The sequence below is a fragment of the Hyla sarda genome, chromosome 2 (genome assembly GCF_029499605.1).
Source record: "Hyla sarda isolate aHylSar1 chromosome 2, aHylSar1.hap1, whole genome shotgun sequence".
In the NCBI taxonomy this organism is placed as follows: Eukaryota; Metazoa; Chordata; class Amphibia; order Anura; family Hylidae; genus Hyla; species Hyla sarda.
The window spans coordinates 297,669,118-297,692,292 of record NC_079190.1 but is presented as its reverse complement, the minus strand read 5'-3'; the positions used below and the strand labels follow the sequence as shown (position 1 = coordinate 297,692,292).

The 23,175-nt window shown below is 43.5% G+C and overlaps 1 protein-coding gene across 1 annotated transcript in view; it reads right to left on the bottom strand.

The window, feature by feature from the left end:
• Positions 1 to 23,175, bottom strand: part of AATF (apoptosis antagonizing transcription factor) — a 193,651-nt gene that overhangs the window by 146,565 nt on the left and 23,911 nt on the right. Inside the window, exon 4 of the mRNA XM_056557544.1 lies at positions 9,879 to 10,016. Coding sequence (XP_056413519.1) covers positions 9,879 to 10,016 — 138 coding nt within the window. The remainder of the gene's footprint in view (positions 1 to 9,878; positions 10,017 to 23,175) is intronic.

Sequence of the window (23,175 nt, the reverse complement as noted above, 5' to 3'; positions counted from 1 at the left end):
TTCCCTGCAACCTGTCTAATAAAACTGGCAAGGTGCCAGATTTGCATTATAAACGTTTGTTTGCAGGTTTGCATTCTGTGGCGTAGTCCAGGACGATCCCAGAGTGAATCCCAGAGGACGGTTCCTTACAATATATATGTGTGTGTACTGTATACCCACAAGGAGTTAACTAGCACTGCTGGGCCAGCGCATAGTGCTCAGCCAAACAAGGGGTTACAGTAAACCAGTGATCTATACAGTATTCACTGTATGTTCTTGCACTCCTGCCCAGCCTGAGCTATACAGATGTGGGCACAGATCAATCCGCTACTAGCAGGGACAGTATACAGTGCTGCACTGTGCTGTATACTGTACCACCAGCAGAGGTAAGTAGAGATACCATGCATCACAACTCACCTCTGTGGATGTTGAGAGCCTGAGACTATGGAGTTTTTGCTGGCAAACCAGTTGTTCATGGCAACCAATCATATTGCTTCTTTAATTTTCCCCTACTGAGCCCGAAAGTGCAGAAAAATTAGTTGATTAGTGATAAACGCCAAGTGGGTTTGGCATTACATAATTCCCTGTTGACTCATTAACATCTGGTCGCTGCCTTCTTGCCCTGAGAATATTGCTGTGCAGCAGTGGTGACGTTATTTGGGGTGTTTTTGCCCAACAAAACAAATGGAAATCTGACCCAAGGGTAGAGCTTCTTTGTACATTTGCAAAAACTTGGCTCTTTTGTGACTTTCTCCTCCACTTAAATGAGGAAAATACCTTTTGGAAAAACATGCATAAAAATGTTCTAGATTTTCTACAGAAGGAACTCTATATGCATGTGGTTATATAAAAATGCTGACCGTGGTAAATAGAAATGTTCCTGTGTTTTCTACTTAGATGTTTATGTGATAAAAGCCTTTACTATTTATGCATATTTTAATAATTCAGAGTGAAGAAATAAAATTCAAGCAGTCTTTGTAAATTTCTTTACCAGGGCAATGGGAACTGAAATGTGCAATAATAATAATAGGGTTCTGAATAATCCTATGTTATTATGAGAATCACAGGTAGTATTTGTGATTTTTACTTCAGACAGATATATATGGCATATGAGGATATCTAAATTATAGGGGCTTTGCAGTAAAATCAGAAAAAGCTAGTAAACTACAGGTCATAGTGTGAAGATTATCAAGCAGCCATGAATATAAAGGCAGTATCTGCAGCCCGATCACAGCCGTGTTACTCCGGCAGCATATGAAGCCATGCTACCACTGACTTGTAATAATTAGTGGATACACATTTTCATTACTCAACACAGCATGGACACAGCGTGCGATTTCTCGCTCATATCTTCATCGCAAATTGGGGTTAATCTGCAGTGTCCTATCATAGTTACTTTCTTAATATATAATTAGAACTCACCAGTGTGGTAGTGATGCTGGGTCTGCATCACCATCTAGATCTCACCTCTTTAGGAACAATTAGAGTGAATAAGAGGACATCATCTGTCTCCTAATGAAATGGAAATGATCTATTCGGACACCTTGACACCATATGACAATCATGACCGATTTTAACCAAATTAAAATCCAGTTCAATTTAGCATAATTTTTTAAGCATTCCCATCACTCCATATAAACCAGTTCTGGGTATTACTAATATTTACACAGGGTAATAGTATCAGTACAAGTGTCCGTGATGTCATTAACCAACCCCAAAAAAAAAGGTGAGATGAAAGAAACAGAAGTCTGAATGAGACTTTTTTTTTTTAAATTTAGCCCTAAGGTTCATTCTACCACTACATTGAGGACAAAGTAGGGCTGGGCGGTATACTGGTTCATACCGAATACCAACATTTTTGTGCTGCATGATATGAATTTTAACCCATACCACAATACCGGTTTGGCCCCTCCCCCACGGGAATGAATGAATAAATTAGCCCCACATCGGGGAACTAATCATATGTTACCCGCGAGCGCTGTTCTGCCCCCCCAATTAATTATCAGCCCAGCGCTGTAGCCATCGGCGAAATTACTCACGTCACCCGCAAGCGCTGCCCTCCTCGTCCTCATGTTTGTTGCGGCCGCCGGTGCTGACACTCTATACCAGTGGTCTTCAACCTTCGGACCTCCAGATGTTGCAAAACTACAACTCTCAGAAAGCATGCTGGGAGTTGTAGTTTTGCAACATCTGGAGGTCCGCAGGTTGAAGACCACTGCTCTATACTGTGCGGTATCCCTATGCCCGGGCTGAAAAAAACAAAATAAACTTTATCTTAAAGAAAAAGTTACGCTCTTCCTGGGGACGGGAACGTCGGACAGCCATCAGCCTATCCCCGGCCGCAGCGATGTTCCGCCTCAGCCGGTGATAGGCTGAGCGCACTGTTATGTAAGAAGCCAACCGCTCTGGTTGGCTTCTTACATAACAGTGCGCTCAGCCTATCACCGGCTGAGGCGGAACATCGCTGCATGACAGTGCATGACAGTGGGCTCAGCCTATCACCGGCCGAGGCAGAACAACACTGCGGCCGGTGGTAGGCTGTCCGTCGTTCCTGTCCCCAGAGTAAGGCCGACGTAGGAACATGCGTTAGTTTATTTTGTTTACCTTTTGCAGCCCGGGCATAGGGATACCGCACAGTATGGAGTGTCAGCGCCGGCGGCCCCAACAAACGGCACGAGGAGGGCAACGCTTGCGGGTGACATTTGAGTATTTACCCCGCTGGGCTGATAATTGATTGGGGGGGGTTTGTGGAAGAAATGCCGTTATATACCGTGGAACCGCCAAAAGGTACAAAAATACTGTGATACACGCATTTGGTCATACCGCCCAGCCCTAGGACAAAGCCAACTTTCATTTTAAGTCTTAATATTTTCCTTTTTGCCTTTTAAGAGACATAACTCTTATTTTTCCAACCCGAGAGGTAATTGAGAGCTTGTTTCTTGCAGGGCAAATTATACTTTACCATGACACCTACCACTTTACCATAAAATGTATAGTTAACAAAAAAATTTAAATTTGTGTGGGAATCCTATGCTACTATTAAACGTGTGAAGCGTGCTTTTGCTCTCTTGCAACTGATTGACATTTGGTGCATGTAGTATCCCTCAGACAGGGACTATAGCTTTTTATCTTCCCCGCACAGGTCTTACTGTTGCCTGGGTTAAGTTATGGTCCAACATAGCGCCCTTCCCTGGGTGGTCTCCACTTCGATTGGAAACATCTTGTGGTCAGATCATGCTCCGGTAATTCTGCTCTCTCCATCTTCCATTTTTGACTTGGTCGTGGATATTGAATGAATCTTTGTTATTGGATCCACCTTGTCTGGCTGACCTGATGGCAACTGTTTCCAGTTTTATGGGAGATCATGCTGCTGACCCTACTAACCCGTTTATTCAGTGGGAGGTGCTTAAATGGGTCCTCCGTGGGGTTCTTATTAAACATGGCTCTAGGTTTAAGCAGGTCAGGGCTCAGGCTTTTTATGTAAAGCTCTCCTCTCAGTTTCCTCTCAAGTTGTTGCATAAGCGCTCGCTCTCTCAGCCGGTCATCCGGGACCTGCAATTAGCTAGATCGGAGGTGAAGCAGTTGCTGGAGGATTCATGGGGGCGCTGGCTTCAGATGGGGTGCAGTGGTTTTATAAATATAGGAATATTAGCCAGAGCGCTTTGTACCAAAGTAGCCCAAACTTATCCCATATCCCTTGCATTCGCTCTCCTACTGGCCCTGTGGTCCAGTCCACAGAGGACACCTTCCACACCTTTTTCTCCCGACTTGTATAATCTCCCTTCCTCTCCTTTCCCTTCTTTGTCTTCTGATGTGGTAGGGGCACTTGAAGCTCCTTTTTCCCTGGAGGAACTGACCCTTGTTGTTCGGGACCTCCCGGGTGGGGTGAGCCCTGGCCCAGATGGCTATACAGCCAAATTCTATAAGACCCTTTTTGATTCCCTCTCCCCACTTCTGCTACAGGCTTTCAATTCTGTCTCTCCTACACACCCTATACCCCCTTCCTCTACCCTGGCTCACATAGTGGTCCTTCCGAAACCCGGGAAGGATCCCCGGTCCTGTGGGAACTACAGTCCCATTTCCCTCTTAAATGTGGATCTCAAAATGTATTCCAAACTACTAGCAACCAGCCTAAACTCTATTCTCCCGTCTTTGGTCCACCCGGATCAAGTAGGTTTTGTGCCAGGGAGGGAGGCCATGAATAATACCATTAAAGGAGTAGTCCAGTGGTGATTCAGTGGTGAGCAACTTATCCCCTATCCTAAGGATAGGGGATAAGTTGCAGATCGCGGGGGGTCCGACCGCTGGGGCCCCCTGCGATCTCCTGTACGGAGCCCCGACAGCTCGCGGGAAGGGGGCGTGTCGACCTCCGCACGAGGCGGCGGCCGACACGCCCCCTCAATACAACTCTATGGCAGAGCCGAAGCGCTGCCTTCGGCAATCTCCGGCTCTGCCATAGAGATGTATTGAGGAGGCGTGTCGGCCGCCGCCTCGTGCGGGGGTCGACACCCGCTATCTCGGCGGAGAGCCGGGGCCCCGTACAGAGAGATCGCAGGGGGCCCCAGCGGTCGGACCCCCCGCGATCTCAAACTTATCCCCTATCCTTAGTATAGGGGATAAGTTTTTCACCACTGGACTACCCCTTTAAGACTTTGGATATTATCCATCATGCTCAGTCTCCTAAATTGCAATTGATGATCCTTTCCCTCGATGCCAAGAAGGCTTTTGATTGCATTTCCTGGTCCTCCCTGACACAAACCCTGCACCATGTTGGGCTGGGGCCCGTTTTTACGGCAAAGGTTATGGCCCTTTATCATTCCCCCACAGCCCATTAAAAATTAATGGCTCCTTATCCAATCCCTTCTCTAACAGGAATGGCATGCAACAGGGTTGCCCTCTTTCCCCCCTTCTATATGTCCTGGTGATGGAGCATCCTTTGGCATCGATTCAAGCGGATCCCAATGTCCGCGGTGTAGTTGTAGGTGGTCATGAATATAAGTGCTCTGCCTTTGCGGACGACCTATTGGTCTATCTGGTGAACCAAGTAGTGTGACTGCCTAACCTCATGTCACGTGTTCATGAGTTTGGTGCCTGGTCGTATTTTCAGATAAACTTTTCCAAATCTGAAGCTCTTAATGTTTCCTTGCCTGGACATATGGAATCTTCCCTTCATTCTGCCTTTCCCTTTAGTTGGTCTTCCCTAGGTATCTCCTATCTGGGGACTAAAATATCATCAGATCTTACCCAATTTTCCTTCCTCAATATTTCACCTCTGCTGGCACGTTTTTGCACAGACTTCGCTTCTTGGAATAAGAGGGAGTGCTCTTGGTTTGGTGGGATGAGCATTTTAAAAATGACCCTTATGCCATGGTTATTGTATCTTTTACAGACTTTACCCATTCATATCCCTGCCTCCTTCTGGCACCTTGTCCAACAGTGTTTCAGCTTATTCGTCTGGTCATCGACACGGCCTCGCTTTAACAGGCTCCTCCTCTCCAGGATAGATATCTCGGAGGACTGGCTTGCCTTACTGCCACATGTACTTTTTGGCTTGCGCACATGCCCGTGTTCTTGACTGGTCGCATAAAATTGATACCAAGTTATGGGTTCGCCTAGCACAGGACCTCTCCCCCAGAGTCTTTGCCACTCTCCCATGGACTTTGACCCCATCCCAACAGACCCAATTCCCATCTTCCTACTCCACATGCCATACACTAATTTCTTTGCACGCGGCAGGGGGGGGGGGGCTGCTTGATTGATCGCCTTGGTCCTCTTTGACCTGTGACTGATAAGCCAATGTTCCTGCCTGGGGCCTCCTTGGAAGGAGACTTCTTTGGCGCCTCCCTGACGATACCCCTTCGATTCCACCATGTTTTGAGTGGTGGACGACTGAAGTCCCTGGAGGAGTTGCTGTCTCACAGATGATGCCTTTTGAGCGCCTTTGTCTTGCCTCATTGTACCCTCGGCATGCCATCTCTATGACCTTTTCATGTCTTCCAGAACTCAGTCCTTTACCGGCTTCCTGTCGTACCTGGGAGGGCGAGCTAAGCAAGACATTTTCTGACGAGGATTGGGCCCGTTGCTTCTTCCTGACACATAAGGCAGTCATCGCCACCTAGGCCCAGGAAACTTGCTATAAGATCATGTCAAGATGGTACATTGTATCGGCGACTTTACATCGTTGGTATCCTTCTGTGCCTAATGTCAGTTGGCGCTGTGGGTCTGAGGAGGATACGATGACGCACATCTGGTGGGGGTGTTCTACACTCACCCCCTTTTGACATTTGGTTCTCTAGGTAATCTCTGAGGTGTCAGGTGTGCATGTTCCCCATACACCCGAGGTGGCGCTGCTCTTCAGGTTTCCTATGGCACAGGCGAAATACAAGTGGTCTTTAGCACGGAATCTCCTCCAGGCCACTAAAACAGTTATTCCTCGGAGGTGGAAGTCTGCTGATCCTCCCACAGAGGAATGATTCGCTGAAATTGCTCAAACCCGTCACATCGAGGAATTACTGGCGGTCCTCCCGGCTGATGTGTCTAGAGTAGGAGCCATGTGGCTACCGTGGGCGGAGTTCTGTGCTTCCAGTCCTTATAGGTCTCTTGTTTAGGTGCGCAGGGGTGAGTTGGTTGTGTTGCTCCTTTGCGTCTGTTCACTTTCTATTGATAGCATCCCATGTCCTGCTGGCCTGCCTTTTCGCTAGTTGCTGATCCTCAATTGGTCCCTTGGTCTCAGGCTTTGTCCGGTCCTTTCCCCCCTCTTTTTTGTGTTGTTTGTCTGTGTCCCTCTTGGTTTGTGTCTGCTTGTCTTCTCCAGTTGTCTCAGACTCATGCAACAGTGTGACGTACGTTCATTTTGCATTTTATTATTGACCTCAGGTTTCTAGTCTCATTCCGATGCTCTATTAGCTATTAAGCCTTGTTGCTTGTTATGCCTGCCTAGTTCTCCCCATTTCCACACCTTTTGTCTATTGTTTAATTCATATGTCGTATATTGATTTTGCACTACTTTGTTGATTTTTGTCAAGGTTTAAGGTTTCTTTGATCCACTTGGTTCTCTGGCCTACCCTGGCCGACGGGCTTTTGTATTAGTTATATCAATGCCTTTATTCTGATGTAGGTTTTTGTTACTTTTAATAAAACATTTAGAAAATGAATTTAGCAACTTGGGGGGGGGGGGGGGGGGGGGTTATGTAGGTACTTATGGTAAAAATGACGTGTTATGTTTAACATATCGCCGGAATGGAGGCAAAGATCTTGGAATGGTAAGTACAGTTGCATTACAAGCCTATACCAATAGGTTAGTGCGGCAAATACTGATGACCGAATCCTCCTAAAAATCCCCCTATTCTGATGCCTTATCTTCAAGATGGGATTCCAAGGTATTTGTGCACAGACAGGCGTTTACTTCAATGGCTTGAATGTAGTCAGCTAGCAACTAGGTACGGGTCATTTGTCAAACACAGTGTCATGGCCGTAAATGTTGGCACCTTTTCCCTAACAGCAAATTTTAAGATCTCTCCAGGGGTGTTCAATGGGATTTAGATCTGGACTCTCCAGTGCTGTGTTGCCATCTGTCAGGCCCAAGGCCTGATTATTAAATTCCTATATGTGTATTATAAATGATAACTGTGTGTGAGGTATTATCCAAGACCTGGGGGTGGAGGTCATTCATACTGTGGGTTTGTGTATTGCATTTTATTGGGGGTCTGGCTGTTTGCTTACATCTCCTTTGAAGTCAAAGGCTTTTTTGAAGTCATGCACTCTGGTCCCATCATATAATCAAACAGATAAGGGGCCAGGAAGAGAGAAGACCCCCTGGTGGGATCAGAGGGGAGGGGGAATGGAGTCTCCCTTCCAAAAAAGGCAGAAATATAATATTTAACAATGCTATACTCAGGTTGTTAAAAATTGTGCAACAAGCTGACAAGAGCTGGACTCTCACTCACATGGACTGCTATATCATCATGCTGTAAGAACTTCATCTTTTGTTTTCTGAACTTGTCTTGCAAAACTCTTTTATATATTTTTGTACCTGTATGTCATTTGTTCCTGTATTTTTATATATTTAGCATTGTGATACCTTTTATCAGATTAAATGTTTAATCAGCTCTGGTCTTTGATCTCTAAAATATATGAGCTCACCTTTCTGAAGGCAGCTCTGGTGGAAACACGTTTATCTAAGGGTTAATTTGGTGACTTGCTGGGACTTGTAGTGGATACCCAGAGGTCTGGCGGCTTTAACCCTTGCACCATCACACTCTCTCTAGCGTCTTGGCTGGACCGATAGGGTGTGATCATGACACCATCTATTTCTGGGTGCTTTTTGATGTATGTTTGAGGTCATTGTCCTGCTGGAAGACCCAAGATCTCGGACGCAAACCCAGCTTTCTGACACTGGGCTGTACAGTGCGACCCAAAATCCGCTGATAATTCTCAGATTTCATGATGCCTTGTACACATTCAAGGCACCCAGTACCAGAGGCAGTGAAACAACCCCAAAACATATTTGAACCTCCCCCATATTTCACTGTAGGTACTGTGCTCTTTTCTTTGTAGGCCTCATTCAGTTTTTGGTATACAGAAGAATGATGTGCTTCACCAAAAAGCTATCTTTGTCTCATCTGTCCACAAGACGTTCCTTACTCAAGTTAATTTTGGCAAAATGTAGTATTGTTTTTTTTTTATGTCTCTGTGTCAGCAAGGGGGTCCTCCTGGGTCTCCTGCCAGAGCGCTTCATTTAAATGTCGACGGATAGTTCGCACTGACACTGATGCTCCCTGAGCCTGCAGGACAGCTTGAATTTCTTTGGAACTTGTTTGGGGCTGCTTATCCACCTATCCGGACTATCATGCGTTGACACCTTTCATCAATTTTTCTCTTCTGTCCATGCCCAGGGAGATTAGTTACAGTGCCATGGGTTACAAACTTCTTGATAATGTTGCGCACTGTTGACAAAGGCAAATCTAGTTCGCTAGAGATGGACTTGTAACCTTGAGATTGTTGATATTTTTCCACAATTTTGGTTCTCAAGTAATCAGACAGTTCTCTTCTCCTCTTTCTGTTGTCCATGCTTCGTGAACTTCTCTCCTTTTCATCTGCTTTCAGGTGTGATTTTTATATTGCCCACACCTGTTACTTGCCCCAGGAGAGTTTAAAAGAGCATCAAATGCTTGAAACAATCTTATTTTTCAACAACTTTGAAAGGGTGCCAATAATTTTGTCCAGACCATTTTTGGAGTTTGTTGTCATATGTCCAATTTTCTTTTTTTTCCTCCTTTTTTGGTTTAGTTCCAATACACACAAAGGGAATAAACAAGTGTATAGCAAAACATGTGTTACTGCAATCCTTTTCTGTAAGAAATACTTCATTTTCTAGAAAATTTTCAGGGGTGCCAACATTTACGGCCATGACTGTTCATACATACATTTTACCCGGACCCTAACTATGTAAGCATGTACACTAAAGCACAGTACACCATGCTTTATTGTCAAAGTAAAAATATGTACAAATTAAGAAAATGGGGCCTGTTGAGTGTCAGTGCAAAGACACATAAGAATTCTAGTTTTACAAGATGTCCATGATTTTGTTCCTCGGAAAGCACAATCGTACTGTGAGTGCACCCTTATCCTTACTAGACATTCATATATTTATTGACAACTGGGTGTTACCAGTTAGGGCTGTTTCCCTATTGGTGCTGACAGTATCAGTCTGTCGGGACACACCTCTATAACAAGGGCAATAGTAACACCTAGTTATTCATAAATTCTAGAAACAAAATTGTTCAAGGACTACAAGTATTTCACAAAAAAAAGCATTTATCAGAAATTTGCATAAAAAAGTTATGCACATAAGAACAACCATTTGTATTTCGCTTTTCTTGAAAGAGAGTCAAACTTACTTTTTGTTAGTGGTGCTAAGAACTCGGCTCCTCCTTCTTTCTTGAACGCCGCAAACATGTCATGTTGTGGAAGCTGGTTAGCTGTAAGAAGCACTTTCTGTAATTTTATTCGCCCTTCCAAAAGTTGATCCCAAATAGCTGAAAATAAGTAAATAAATAAATAAATAAAAATAAAAATGATCACTAGAACAGCACTACGAATAGTACACATTTTTGGGATTGGTAGAACGTTTTACCATATAACTCCAACCACTAGCAAAATGGAATTTTCTAGCTATGTGACTCATAAGCATTATATTATTTAGAAAGAACAGAAACTTCTACCTAGCAATAATGGGATATTCTCAAGAGTGACGCATCTAGACGCACACATTCTAACTGGGATGGGAAAATACGTTATTAGGAAATGCTGAGAACATTCCTTGGTTGCAAATTCAACTCTACTTTATGCAGCTGTACTGTTTGGGCAGGTTATATGTAATATTGTTTCCATGACCTCTAAATTGGTACTGTCCTTTGATTTAAAGAGCTACATAATATGCTTGAAAGAAAACTCTATATATATATATATATATATATATATATATATATAACTAGGGAGAGTTTACAGCAGCACAACATCTATGATGTCAGTAGCAGGTGCACGTAGAAAATAACAGAAATGGGTAAGGGTCGGCACTCGAGTCCCTTGGTGGTGCACGTGGAATAAATGGCAATGGTAGAAAAGAAAATCCCGGCACTCACTTTAGTCTTCTGCCAAGTGAAATGTGTTTATTGAAACACGGTGCAAACACAATATGACGCGTTTCGGCCAAAGCCTTTATCAGACTGACATCATGTCAGTCTGATAAAGGCTTTGGCCGAAACACGTCATATTGTGTTTGCACCGTGTTTCAATAAACACATTTCACTTGGCAGAAGACTAAAGTGAGTGCCGGGATTTTCTTTTCTACCACGTAGAAAATAAAACCAGATCAAGGGTGATGAAAACAAAGTCCAACAGCACTCCAAATTCAGTGAGGAAAAACCTGTGAAGTTTATTCAAGCATGCCTGAGAAAGACCACAGTAGGCGGTTGAAACGTCGTACTTAAAACAAGGGTGAATAAACGTCACAGGTTTTTGCTCACTGAATTTGGAGTGCTGCTGGACTTTTTGTTTATGGATCTTCATCACCTGTGATCTGGGTTTATTTTCTATGTGCACTCGCTACTGACATCATAGAGGTTGTGCTGCTTTAAACTCTCCCTAGTTATATTTATATATATATTTTTTTTTTTCTTCATCAAATTCAACCAGGGCAGGGGTGGGAAATTTTGGTACTACCTGTCTGATAATGCTGCTTGTCCAGATCTTGTTTATACAATATTCAAAGTGGAATATTGTGTGACCGATTTATGACACAATCTGATGCTTTTGTTTCAAAAACCAGAAAGACCAAAATACCAGAAAATAGCAAGTTGTGTTAACAATAACCATATAGTGCAGCAAAGTAGTAGAGGGCTTTGCTACAGTTCTTGTGAGCGGATCACTAACAAATCACAGGATGTGTAAGTATGCAAGGATGAGTGTGCTTTACTAATAGAGCTTAAAGGGGATCTGCAGTGTGCTGCAGCCCTGCAGATTGTCAGAAGGCTTCTGCAAGTAAACTGCTGATCAACAGAAGTCAGATGCTATAAACCTTCACCAATCTACAACATCTGGACATGACCTAAAACCTTTCATTAGCATTTAAAAAGGGTAAAGCCAACAGAAACAACCCTTACTGTACAGTTTGTTGGGACAGAGAGCAGGATTTAGTAAGAAATGTCCTTGCTTGTGCCTTAAGATAAGGTAAATATGAAAAAAAAATCATATATGTGCCAACTTAAACACCCGTTCATTTAATAAATATACTATTAGGACATATGGAGGTCTAAGAGGAGTCGCCTACTACGAGCCAAAATTTAAACCCCATACATTAGTGAATCTCTCTTTCTGGCAGACCCGTACCTTTTAAACATCGCATGGTCAACCATTTTTAAAAGGGTTGTCTAGAGAGACAACTTTAAGAAAAAAAAAAAAATCTTAAAAGCCCACTGGGCAATATCATTTACAGACTATAGGCAGAAAACATGTAAAACAAGTGGAAGGTGTCGGATATACTAACGGTTAATAAGTAGTTTGGAATATGCAGATGCTGATCCCGTACAAGGGATGGTGGTGCTCTTGGATTGCCGGTTCATGTGATCTCCTACAGCTTCAAAAGACAGTCACATCTGGGCACTAGCCAAAATTAGAATTCACATAATTAAAGAGAGTGAGTCTGAACCATGGGGCGGTGCATTATGTATGGTGAGCCAGCAGGATTACTTGTCAAACCTGCCGGGATGTGTTAGCTGTAGAAAATTAATGATTTAATTCTTTAAAACAATTACCTCCCAAAGACACCTTCAAACGAACTAATAAAAAGGATTACCTTTTGAGTAACTCAAATTTTTATCCATTATCTTGATCCTTACCAAAACCTTTAACTTGCACAACATAATGTAGTACAATTTAAGACAGCTTAGCCAAAGCAACGTTCATCTCCGAGTGCTTTAGGAGAAGAATAAATCTGTTACATTTTAACAAGACAAAATAAGGAGACACTTCATTGCACTTGAAGAAAAATGCTACACAAACTTCTTGACACACATGGCAAAAAGCCCAGTTCCTGTACATCAGCCATTCTATGCAAGGTCATTGAGACCTGAGGCTGTATGTAACAGTCAAAAAACGCCAAGTCTTTACAACTTTCAGTACCTACATGCTAAGTGTTTCAACTATACCATCTCCAAGATGGCCATAAGTTTAAATCAGTAGGTATTCTGCGTACTGCCGCAATCCAAATGAAGAAAAGAAGAGCCATTACCCTGCGGATCTACTCCTATCAGAGCTGCTCCTGCTGTCTGCCTTGGCTGATTTGTGGAGAGCTGCAGACTGACAACCCTTCTCCTCCTAAAGAAGCAGCAATGCGCCCATTTCAGAAGAACCATGGATGCAGCACTCTACTATTGTTGTAAACCATTATGAAACTCAAAAAAAAACAAACGGGGGAATGAGGGGTCCTAAGACACAATAACTACAAACCCCAGGGCCGAAGCCCAGGAGTCACTAACTCCCCTCTTAATAAGTCCCCTAAAATATAACTTTTAATAGTGTAATAAAATATTCCCACTCAATTGATTAAAAATAGATGTCAGAGTGTTGCTTGAACAGTGAGAAATAACCAGTGGGGGACCCCCTATCTGATAATGTAACTGTTTTAGCGGCGCTGCAGCCTGCCGCAATGGCAACACTATGACGTGCGACTTAAAATATAAGCACAGCCACAGGCAACACTGTGCTTATATTTTAAGTCGCACGTCATAGTGTTGCCATTGCGGTAGGCTGCAGCGCCGCTAAAACAGTTACATTATCAGATAGGGGGTCCCCCACTGGTTTTCTCACTGTTCAAGCAACACTCTGACATCTATTTTTAATCAATTGAGTGGGAATATTTTATTACACTATTAAAAGTTATATTTTAGGGGACTTATTAAGAGGGGAGTTAGTGACTCCTGGGCTTCGGCCCTGGGGTTTGTAGTTATTGTGAAACCATTATGAAGACGCATCTTGCAGATTTAAAATGCTGCTTTACACGATGTCATACTTTGTCTTTACCTGGTCAGAACACTTGTTTTGAAGGTATCTGTACCAATATGCAATTATGTACTCTTGCCTGTTCACTTCACAAGTTTTCACAAGTTAAAACAAAAAATTATGATAGAAATAAAATATCAGTAAATATTTATATATTAGATATCTTTAGTGTGTTAAAAGGGGGGTTATCCAAGGTTCAAAAAACGTAATTGCTTCCCCCCCCCCCCCCCCCTAAACAGAGTCACGGAAGGCCTCAGTTTGATTATAGTATTACAACTCTGCTAAATTCACTTCAATAAAACCAAGCAGTAATACTACACAGATGCTGAGCACAAGAGTGGCACTGTTTCTAGAGGAAAGCAGCTATGCCTTTCTAATCCTGAACAAACCCTTAAGGCTGGGTTTCCACTTTTTTTTTTGGGGGGGGGAAGTTGCCACTGCAGTTTTTAAGCAAAAGCTAGAAGTGTATTCATAAGGAATGGGAAATATGAAAGGACTACTCTTTCCTGCTGGATCCAATTTTGTCTTTGGCTCAAAAACTGCAGCGACAGGTAGAAATACAGCCTTAGTGATGTCTAAAAATGAGCTTTAAATCGTACCCGTCAGATCCAACAAAAACTATTTTTTTTAGATATTTTTTAATCCTGACCATGTCTAAAATTTATGTGTCTAGCACCTTTATTTTTTTATTACACTTTTAATTTTGCTCACTAGTCTGAATTCCTCTCAAATGGAGGGGGCGTTGCCAAACTGTGCAGGTCTCCGCCCCCTCCCTCAGTATGCTGTCTGCTCACATCTCCCCTAACATTAGCAAAACTAGAACTCCCAGCTTGTCCTCACTGACAGTAGCGGGACACAAGCTGACAGTGGGAGGATTTTTCCTCAGCTGAGAGCCCTGCGCACACAGGTGTCAATCAAGGAAGTGTGTCCATGACATAGGTGATGATGCATGGACACAGCAGGACTAGTATGTGTCAAAGCAGGCAGGGGGGCAGTTGTTTGACTGGCTTTTTCAGTATGAAATACTGAAGATTTTCTAATTAATTCAATTGCAAAACCTATTTGTTTTGCCTGCTTTACAACATATCAAAAGTTTTTGTATCTGACAGTGCCCATTTAAGCCAGGCTGCCAATGACATGCGGGGCCCCGCACAACTGCCAAGAGCATAGAAACCTCCATTCCTGGTTGCTAACACATTACATGCCAGGGTTAAAACATGGCCTCTGGTATGTAATGGGATTAAAGGTGTTTCTTACCTGATCTTCAGCCTGGCAAGGAAATCACTGGGTGTAAACTGGTCTCCATGGCAGCTGGGGTCTTTCTTAAAGGGGTAATACACCCCCTAGACATCTTATCCCCTATATGAAAGGGGATAAGAGGTCTGATTGCAGGTGTCACGCTGCTGGGACCCCCCGCAATCCCCCTGCAGCACCTGGTGTTCGTTTAGAATGCTGTCTGAGGCGCCAGAGGCTCGTGATGTCACGGCCACACCCCCTTGTGATGTCACGTCCCTCCCAATGTAGGTCTATGGGAGGGGGCGTAGCGGCCATCACGCCCCCTCCCATAGACTTGTATTGGGAGGGAGGGCGTGGCATCACGAGCCTCCAGCGCCGCATCACTAGTCATCCAGCACAGAGCGATCAGTGGCGAAACCCCCAGGATCAGACATATTATCCCCCACGATCAGACATCTTATCCCCCATCCTTTGGATAAGGGATAAGATGTCTAGGGGCAGAGTACCCCTTTAAATGTATTATATAAGCAATCAGAATGTCACTGGTAAAAGTCCCCTAGTGGGACTAGACAAAGGTTAATAAAATTACCTAAAAAATAAATAAAAAATCCGAGCCAGCTCCATACACCCTTAATGGCCTAATGAAATAAATAGACGTCAAGTGTTGTTAACCTGTTAATGATTTCGGGCGTAAATTTGCGCCCTTGATGCATGAGACACTGGCACAGAATCTTTTGTTGCTTTATAGTGGTAAGCAGCAGCTACCATCAGTAACCAGACACTTGCTGCTAATGACAGGGAGTGGTCGTTAACCCTTTAGACCCATCTAAAGCATTAAATCATAGATGTCGGCTAGCACAGGGGGCTGGAATAAGACGAGATAAAATGGCAGCGGACCAGTGCAAAGTTGGCACCCCATGTTCGCAAAAGATGAATAAAAATACACCATTCGTTTGTGCTACGTTTGCGCTGATATATGCCTAAAAAAAAAAAAAAAAAAGGAGTTTTATTAAACCACCCCATATTGTTACATTTTAAAAACAAATACACCATTTGGTTGTGCTGCGTTTGTGCCACAAAAATGAATGTTGATGGTGCTTTGGTTTCCGAGAAATTGGGTGTTAGAGGTGTTAAAAACCCAGACCACTTTTCACCTCATGTTGTTACATTTTAAAAACAAACTGGTTTGTGCCTTAAAAATGATCTTGTTTTGCTGCTTTGAATTCAGAGGTATTGTGTGTTAGATTTGCTGATATCCAATCCAAGCAAAGATTAACGTTGCACCCAAAAAAAATGTAATAGTCAGCAGAGAAGTTAATTTAGCATAAAGGGATTAAAATAGCAATATATGGTTTATTAGGACATACACGGGGCTATTACTTCATACACCATGAAAAGTCAGTGATGAGAAGAGGTTATACCTGACAGAGGCGGTAATGTCTCTATGTGCATCTCTACTACCTGAGATATAACTCCAGCTCCAGAAATGTCCTAGGGATGTCATTCTGTGGTGGCTAATGTCAATTCTGTGTCAATTTTGTTAAACAAAATGTAGGTTATTAACTGAGAACAGCATTAGCTGTTGAATGGTGGCAGCTGCGACTCCCACCTCTTTTAGAAGCATGACATCAGACCACTGACCCTGGAGGGGTAATATATACAAAAACTATATATTCCATGATTTCTAATAGTGTTAAAGTGTACAAAAAGAAAAACAGGTGGCGCACTATAGTGTCGTCATCCTTGGAGGGTGTACAAAAGAATGTGGAACAATAGGTATGCTCACTTTTGTATGTTGTGCTGGCAGGCACAACACTGTTTAACCCCTTAAGGACACAGCCCATTTTGACCTTAAGGACGCAGCCAATTTTGTTTTTGCGTCTTCTAAAATCCATAACTCTTTTATATTTCCATTCACAGACTCATATGAGGGCTTGTTTTTTGCGTGACCAGTTGCACTTTGTAGTTACATCACTCATTTTACCCTAAAATGTATGGTAAACCCCAAAAATATTTTGTGTGTAAGGAAATTTAAACAAAGATCATAATTTTGCTAATTTGGGGGGGTTGTTTTCACTCTGAAATTTTAGGGGTGCCAACATTTACGGCCATGACTGTAATTTACAAATCTTTCTGGCACCAGTTGATTTAAAAAAAATGTTTTCCACCGGAGTACCCCTTTAAAGCATTCAATGTCATAATGTTCATGGGAACAGCTGGCCTGTCGGTACTGGGTTGGTACTGGAGTGGTAGAAGATGCAGAATTGTACAATTTAGCAAATCTAACGCACAATATCTGGAAAACCAAAGCGGCACAAAACAAATAGTGTATTTGTTTTTAAAATTTAACAACATGGGGTGGAAAGTGTGCAGAGTTTCAGCAAATCTAGCGCCCTATATTTTGGAAACCAAAGCGGCACAAATGTTCATTTTTGCAGCACAAACAAATGGCATATTTGTTTTTAAAATGTAAAAACATGTGGTGGAAAGTGGGCGAAGTTTCAGAAAAACTAGCACACAATATTTGTTATCGGTGCTCCATTGCTTCATCCAGGCAAAACTGGCTGAAAGCCTGAAGCACCGATCGGACGGCCGGGAGAAAAAGTAAGACACCTCCCCCCTCTCCTCTCAGCTGATCGGGATGCCGCGGCAATCCCGATCAGCCCACTGAGCTAGCCAGTAACGAAGTTAACCATTTTAGATGCCACTATCAACTTTGATTGCGGCGTCTAAAGGGTTAATGCCGGACATCAGCCCGATCGGGGATGTTTGGCATTAGCAGTGGACCCACAGGGTATGATGCGCACTCACCTGCTAAGTGTACATCATACAGCGGGAACCCGCAATGGACGTAAATATACGTCTATTTGTGGGAGGGGGTTAAAACACAAATGGTACAAATAAAAACATCAGATACAACCCTGTATATGGAAAAATAAAGTTACAGGGGTCAGAAAAGGCCAATTTTTTTTAGTAGTATAAAAATAGAAAAACTATATACGTTGGATATTGTTTTATTCTCCTAAGGACAAAGCCCATTTTGGCCTTGAGGACACAACCAATTTTTATTTTTTCATTTTTCCCTATCTTTTTGTGCGACCAAATGTACTTTGTAATAAACACCTTTAATTTTACCATAAATGTACGGCGAAAACTAAATTATTATTTGTGGAGAGAAATTGATAAGAAAACACCAATTGGGTGGTTCTGGTTTTGTGCAGTGCACTTGTGTGCACTTAATGGTAAAAGTGCCATGTTATCTTTATTCTGTAGGTCAATGCGATTAAAACGATACCCAGTTGTCCAGGCCAAAGCCCTGCTTGGGGAAACGCGTCGGAGGTGCGGTGGGTGACTGAATTCCACTAACTGGGGACGGGGACGCCGCAGAGCCGTTGGTGTATCAACGGCCGCAGCGATGTCCCACCCCGGCCTGTGATAGGCTGAGCCCACTGTCATGTAAGAAGCCGGCCAGTGCTCCTTACATGACAGTGGGCTCAGCCTATCACAGGCCGGGGCGGGACATCGCTGCGGCCGGTGATACGCCGACGACTCTGCGGCGTCCCCGTCCCCAGGAAATGGAATGAGGTCAGCACTGCCAGACCGTGAGGCCTGTGCCGGACCAACGGGGGCTCGTAGGAAGGTATGTATGAGTTTATTTTGTTTATTTTTGAGGCCCGGGCAAGGGTTGTCCTTTAAAGGGATTATCCAGAAATCAAAAAAAAAAAAAACAGGCCTAATTTCTTTTAAAGACCGCTCCTTGTTTGTCTCCACTTTGGGTGTGGTTTTACAACTTTGCTCTATTCACTTCAATGGAACTGAGTTGCGGAACCACACCCAACCTGGAGAGACAGGGAGTGGTCTTTGAACAAAATTAGCTCTGTTTTTCAATTTAAGTCCATTTAAAGGGGTACTCCAACCCTAGACATCTTATCCCCTATCCAAGGATAGGGGATAAGATGTCTGATCGCAGGAGTCCCACTGCTGGGGACCCGAGATCTCTCCTGCAGCAACCCCCTCCCCCGAGTCATCAGCACGCCACAGCTACTTTGCTCTGTGGCTGATGACTCACGATACAGGGACCGGCGTTGCGTGATGTCATGGCTCCGCCTCCTTAACCCCCTAAGGACCAAGGACGTACGCGTACGTCGTAGCTACCTGGTAGTTAACCCCTTAAGGACCAAGGACGTACCGGTACATCCTTGGTCCTGCTCTCCTGATATAACGCGGGGTTACACAGTAATAGTGAAGCCGGGAGCCGCGTCTAATAGCGCGCAGCGCCGATCACGGCGCCGCGCGCTATTAACCCTTTAGCCGCGCGCTCAGAGCTGAGCCGCGCGGCTAAAAGTGAAAGTGAAAGTTGCCGGCTAGCTCAGTCGGGCTGTTCGGGATAGCCGCGGCTAATCACGGCATCCCGAACAGCTTAAAGGACAGCGGGAGGGCCCCTACCTGCCTCCTCGCTGTCCGATCGCCGAATGACTGCTCAGTGCCTGAGATCCAGGCATGAGCAGTCATGCGGCAGAATCGTTGATCACTGGTTTCTTATGAGAAACCAGTGATCAGCATAGGAGATCAGTGTGTGCAGTGTTATAGGTCCCTATGGGAGCTATAACACTGCAAAAAAAAAAAAGTGAAAAAAAAAAGTGAAGATCATTTAACTCCTCCCCTATTAAAAGTTAAAATCACCCCCCTTTTCCAATAAAAAAAAAACAATGTAAATAAAAATAAACATATATGGTATCACCGCGTGCGGAAATGTCCGAATTATAAAAATATATCATTAATTAAACCGCTCGGTCAATGGCGTGCGCGCAAAAAAATTACAAAGTCCAAAATAGTGCATTTTTGGGCACTTTTTATATCATTTAAAAATGAATAAAAAGCGATCAATAAGTCCTATCAATGCAAAAATGGTACCGTTAAAAACTTCAGATCACGGCGCAAAAAATTAGCCCTCATACCGCCCCATACACGGAAAAATAAAAAAGTTATACGGGTCAGAAGATGACAATTTTAAACGTATTAATTTTCCTGCATGTAGTTATGATTTTTTCCAGAAGTCCGACAAAATCAAACCTATATAAGTAGGGTATCATTTTAATTGTATGGACCTACAGAATAAAGATAAGGTGTCATTTTTACCGAAAAATGTACTACGTAGAAATGGAAGCCCCCAAAATTACAAAACGGCGGGGTTTTTTTTCAATCTTGTCGCACAATGATTTTTTTTTCCGTTTCACCGTAGATTTTTGGGCAAAATGACTGATGTCATTACAAAGTAGAATTGGTGGCGCAAAAAATAAGCCATCATATGGATTTTTAGGTGCAAAATTTAAAGAGTTATGATTTTTTAAAAGCAAGGAGCAAAAAACGAAAATGCAAAAACGGAAAAACCCCCCCGGTCCTTAAGGGTTTAAGGACCAAGGACGTATGCGTACGTCCGTGGAAATTTCGGTCCCTGCCCCACGACAGGCAGGGACCAGACCAGGGTGACTGCTGATATCTATCAGCAGGCACCCCGTGCAAATGCCCAGGGGGGGGGTCATCGGAATTCACACCGGCGATTCGGGTCATACGGGTCACGTGGGACCTGATGACCCTGAGATACATGGTGATCGGGGGTTTAGGATACACCCCCAATTACCTCCTGTATCTATGGGGAGGTGGCGATTTAGTCACCCCCCCCAGGAGTGCTTCTATTGGCCAGCCCGATAGCAGCTGGCAGGGGAGGGGTTAATGACCTCTTCTCGCCGCTCTGCCAGCTTACCGAGTTTAGTCAGTGGGCAGAGCTGCAGAGCCAGGGACCCCCCTCTGCCGAGATCGGAGCCCCTCAGGACAGAAGATATCTCTGTAGTGCAGGGAAACAATACAATAAAGGGACAGGTAGTAGTGGGAAAGAAAAAAAAAAGTACAAAAAAAATTTATAAATTAAAAAAAAATAATAATTTTTTAAAAAAAAGGTCATGGGTCACTGAGTCACTATCACCGGGGACTTTATGTTGCCTCAAATGCGCAGCACCCTCTTTCCATCTGAACGGGGTGCGCATTTGAGGCAACAGGTTAGGGACGGCCACACACATCACATTCCCAGAATGATGATTCAGAGCATAGGGTTTGGGGTGGGCATATTTTTTTAGTTTTGGCTATTCCCTGGGTTATCATTCTGGGAACATAACCTGTTTTATCATTTTATGTCCCACTGTACCCTATTTTAGTAATTTACCCCATGTAGCACTCCTTGAGGGGCGGTCCCACTGTTCTGGCTTCATAGGCAGCTATGCAGAAGCTCAAGGCCCTTGACTGCGCTCCTGCTCCTCCGAGACCTGGTGTGCACCTGCAGAGCTGTTTACGCCCAGATATGAGGTATGTCCTTACTCCAAAGAAATGTATTTACAAATTTACTGGTGACATTTTCTCCGATTACCACTTGTGAAAATGAAAAATTTGGGATAACCCCAGCATTTTAGTGTACAAAATCAAATTTCACCTTTTCACATCCCACTTTCATGAACATTTATTAAACACCTGTGGGGTGGTAAGGCTCACTGTACCCCTTGTTACGTTCCATGAGGGGTGTAGTTTCCAAAATAGTGTACCATGTGTTTTTGTTCTTGCTGTCCTGGCACCATAGGGGCTTCCTAAATGCGCCATGCACCCCAAAAACCATTTCAGCAAAATTTGCTTTCCAAAAGCCACATGCGACTCCTCTTCTAAGCATTGTAGCGCGCCCGCAGTGCACTTGACGTCCACACATGGGGTATTTCCATACTCAGAAGAGATGGGGGTTACAAATTTTGGGGGGCATTTTCTCCTATTACCACCAGCATTTTAGTGAAAAACTTAAAAAAAATTCATTTACACATCCAACCTTAACGAAAAGTCGTCAAACCCCTGTGGGGTGTTAAGGCTCACTGTACCCCTTGTTACGTTCCTTGAGTGGTGTAACTTCCAAAATAGTAGGCCATGTGTTTTTATTTTTTTTTTGCTGTTCTGGCACCATAGGGGCTTCTTACATATGACATGCCCATAACCATTTCAGAAAAACTCACTCTCCAAAATCCCATTGTCGCTCCTTCCCTTCTGAGCCCTCTACTGTGCCCGCTGAACATTTGACCTACACATGAGGCATTTCCTTACTCGAGAGAAATTGGGTTACAAATTTTGAGAGGATTTTTCTCCTTTTTTCTCCTTTTACCACTTGTAAAAATTCAAAAACTGGGTCTACAAGAACATGCGAGTGTAAAAAAAATGAAGATTTTGAATTTTCTTCTTCACTTTGCTGCTATTCCTGTGAAACACCTAAAGGGGTAACACACTTACTGCATGTCATTTTGAATACTTTGAGGGGTGCAGTTTTTATAATGGGGTAATTTATGGGGTATTTCTAATAAGAAAGCCCTTCAAATTCACTTCAAACCTGAACTGGTCCATGAAAAATTCCGATTTTGAAAATTTTGTGAAAAATTTGAAAATTGCTGCTGAACTTTGAAGCCCTCTGATGTCTTCCAAAAGTAAAGACATGTCAACTTTATGATGCAAACATAAAGGAGACATATTGTATTTGTGAATCAAAATAGAATTTATTTGGAATATCCATTTTCCTTACAAGCAGAGAGCTTCAAAGTTAGAAAAATGATACATTTTCAATTTTTTCATCAAATTCTGGAATTTTTCACCAAGAAATGATGCAAGTATCGACAACATTTTACCACTAACAAAGTAGAATATGTCACGAAAAAACAATCTCTGAATCAGAATGAAGGGTAAAAGCATCCCAGAGTTATTAATGCTTAACCCCTTAATGACGAAGGACGTATATTTACGTCCTCCGCCAACTCCCGCGATTTGCCGCAGGGTCACGCGGTGTCCCCGCGTCATATCGGGTTGGTCCCGGCGGCTATCAACGGCCGGGACCCGCGGCTAATACAGGACATCACCGATCGCGGTGATGCCCTGTATTAACCCTTCAGACGTGGCGATCAAAGCTGTCCGCCGCGTCTGAAGTAAAAGTGAAAGTAACCCGGCTGCTCAGTCGGGCTGTTCGGGACCGCCGCGGTGAAATCGCGGAGTCCCGAACAGCTTATAGGACACCGGGAGGGCCCTTACCTGCCTCCTCGGTGTCCGATAGACGAATGACTGCTCTGTGCCTGAGATCCAGGCAGGAGCAGTCAAACGCCGATAACAATGATCACAGGCGTGTTAATACACGCCAGTGATCAGCATAGGAGATCAGTGTGTGCAGTGTTATAGGTCCCTATAGGAGCAATAACACTGCAAAAAAAAGTGAAAAAAAAGTAATAATAGTCATTTAACCCCTTCCCTAATAAAAGTTTGAATCACCCCCCTTTTCCCATAAAAAAAAAATAAAACTGTGTAAAAAAAAATAAAAATAAACATATGTGG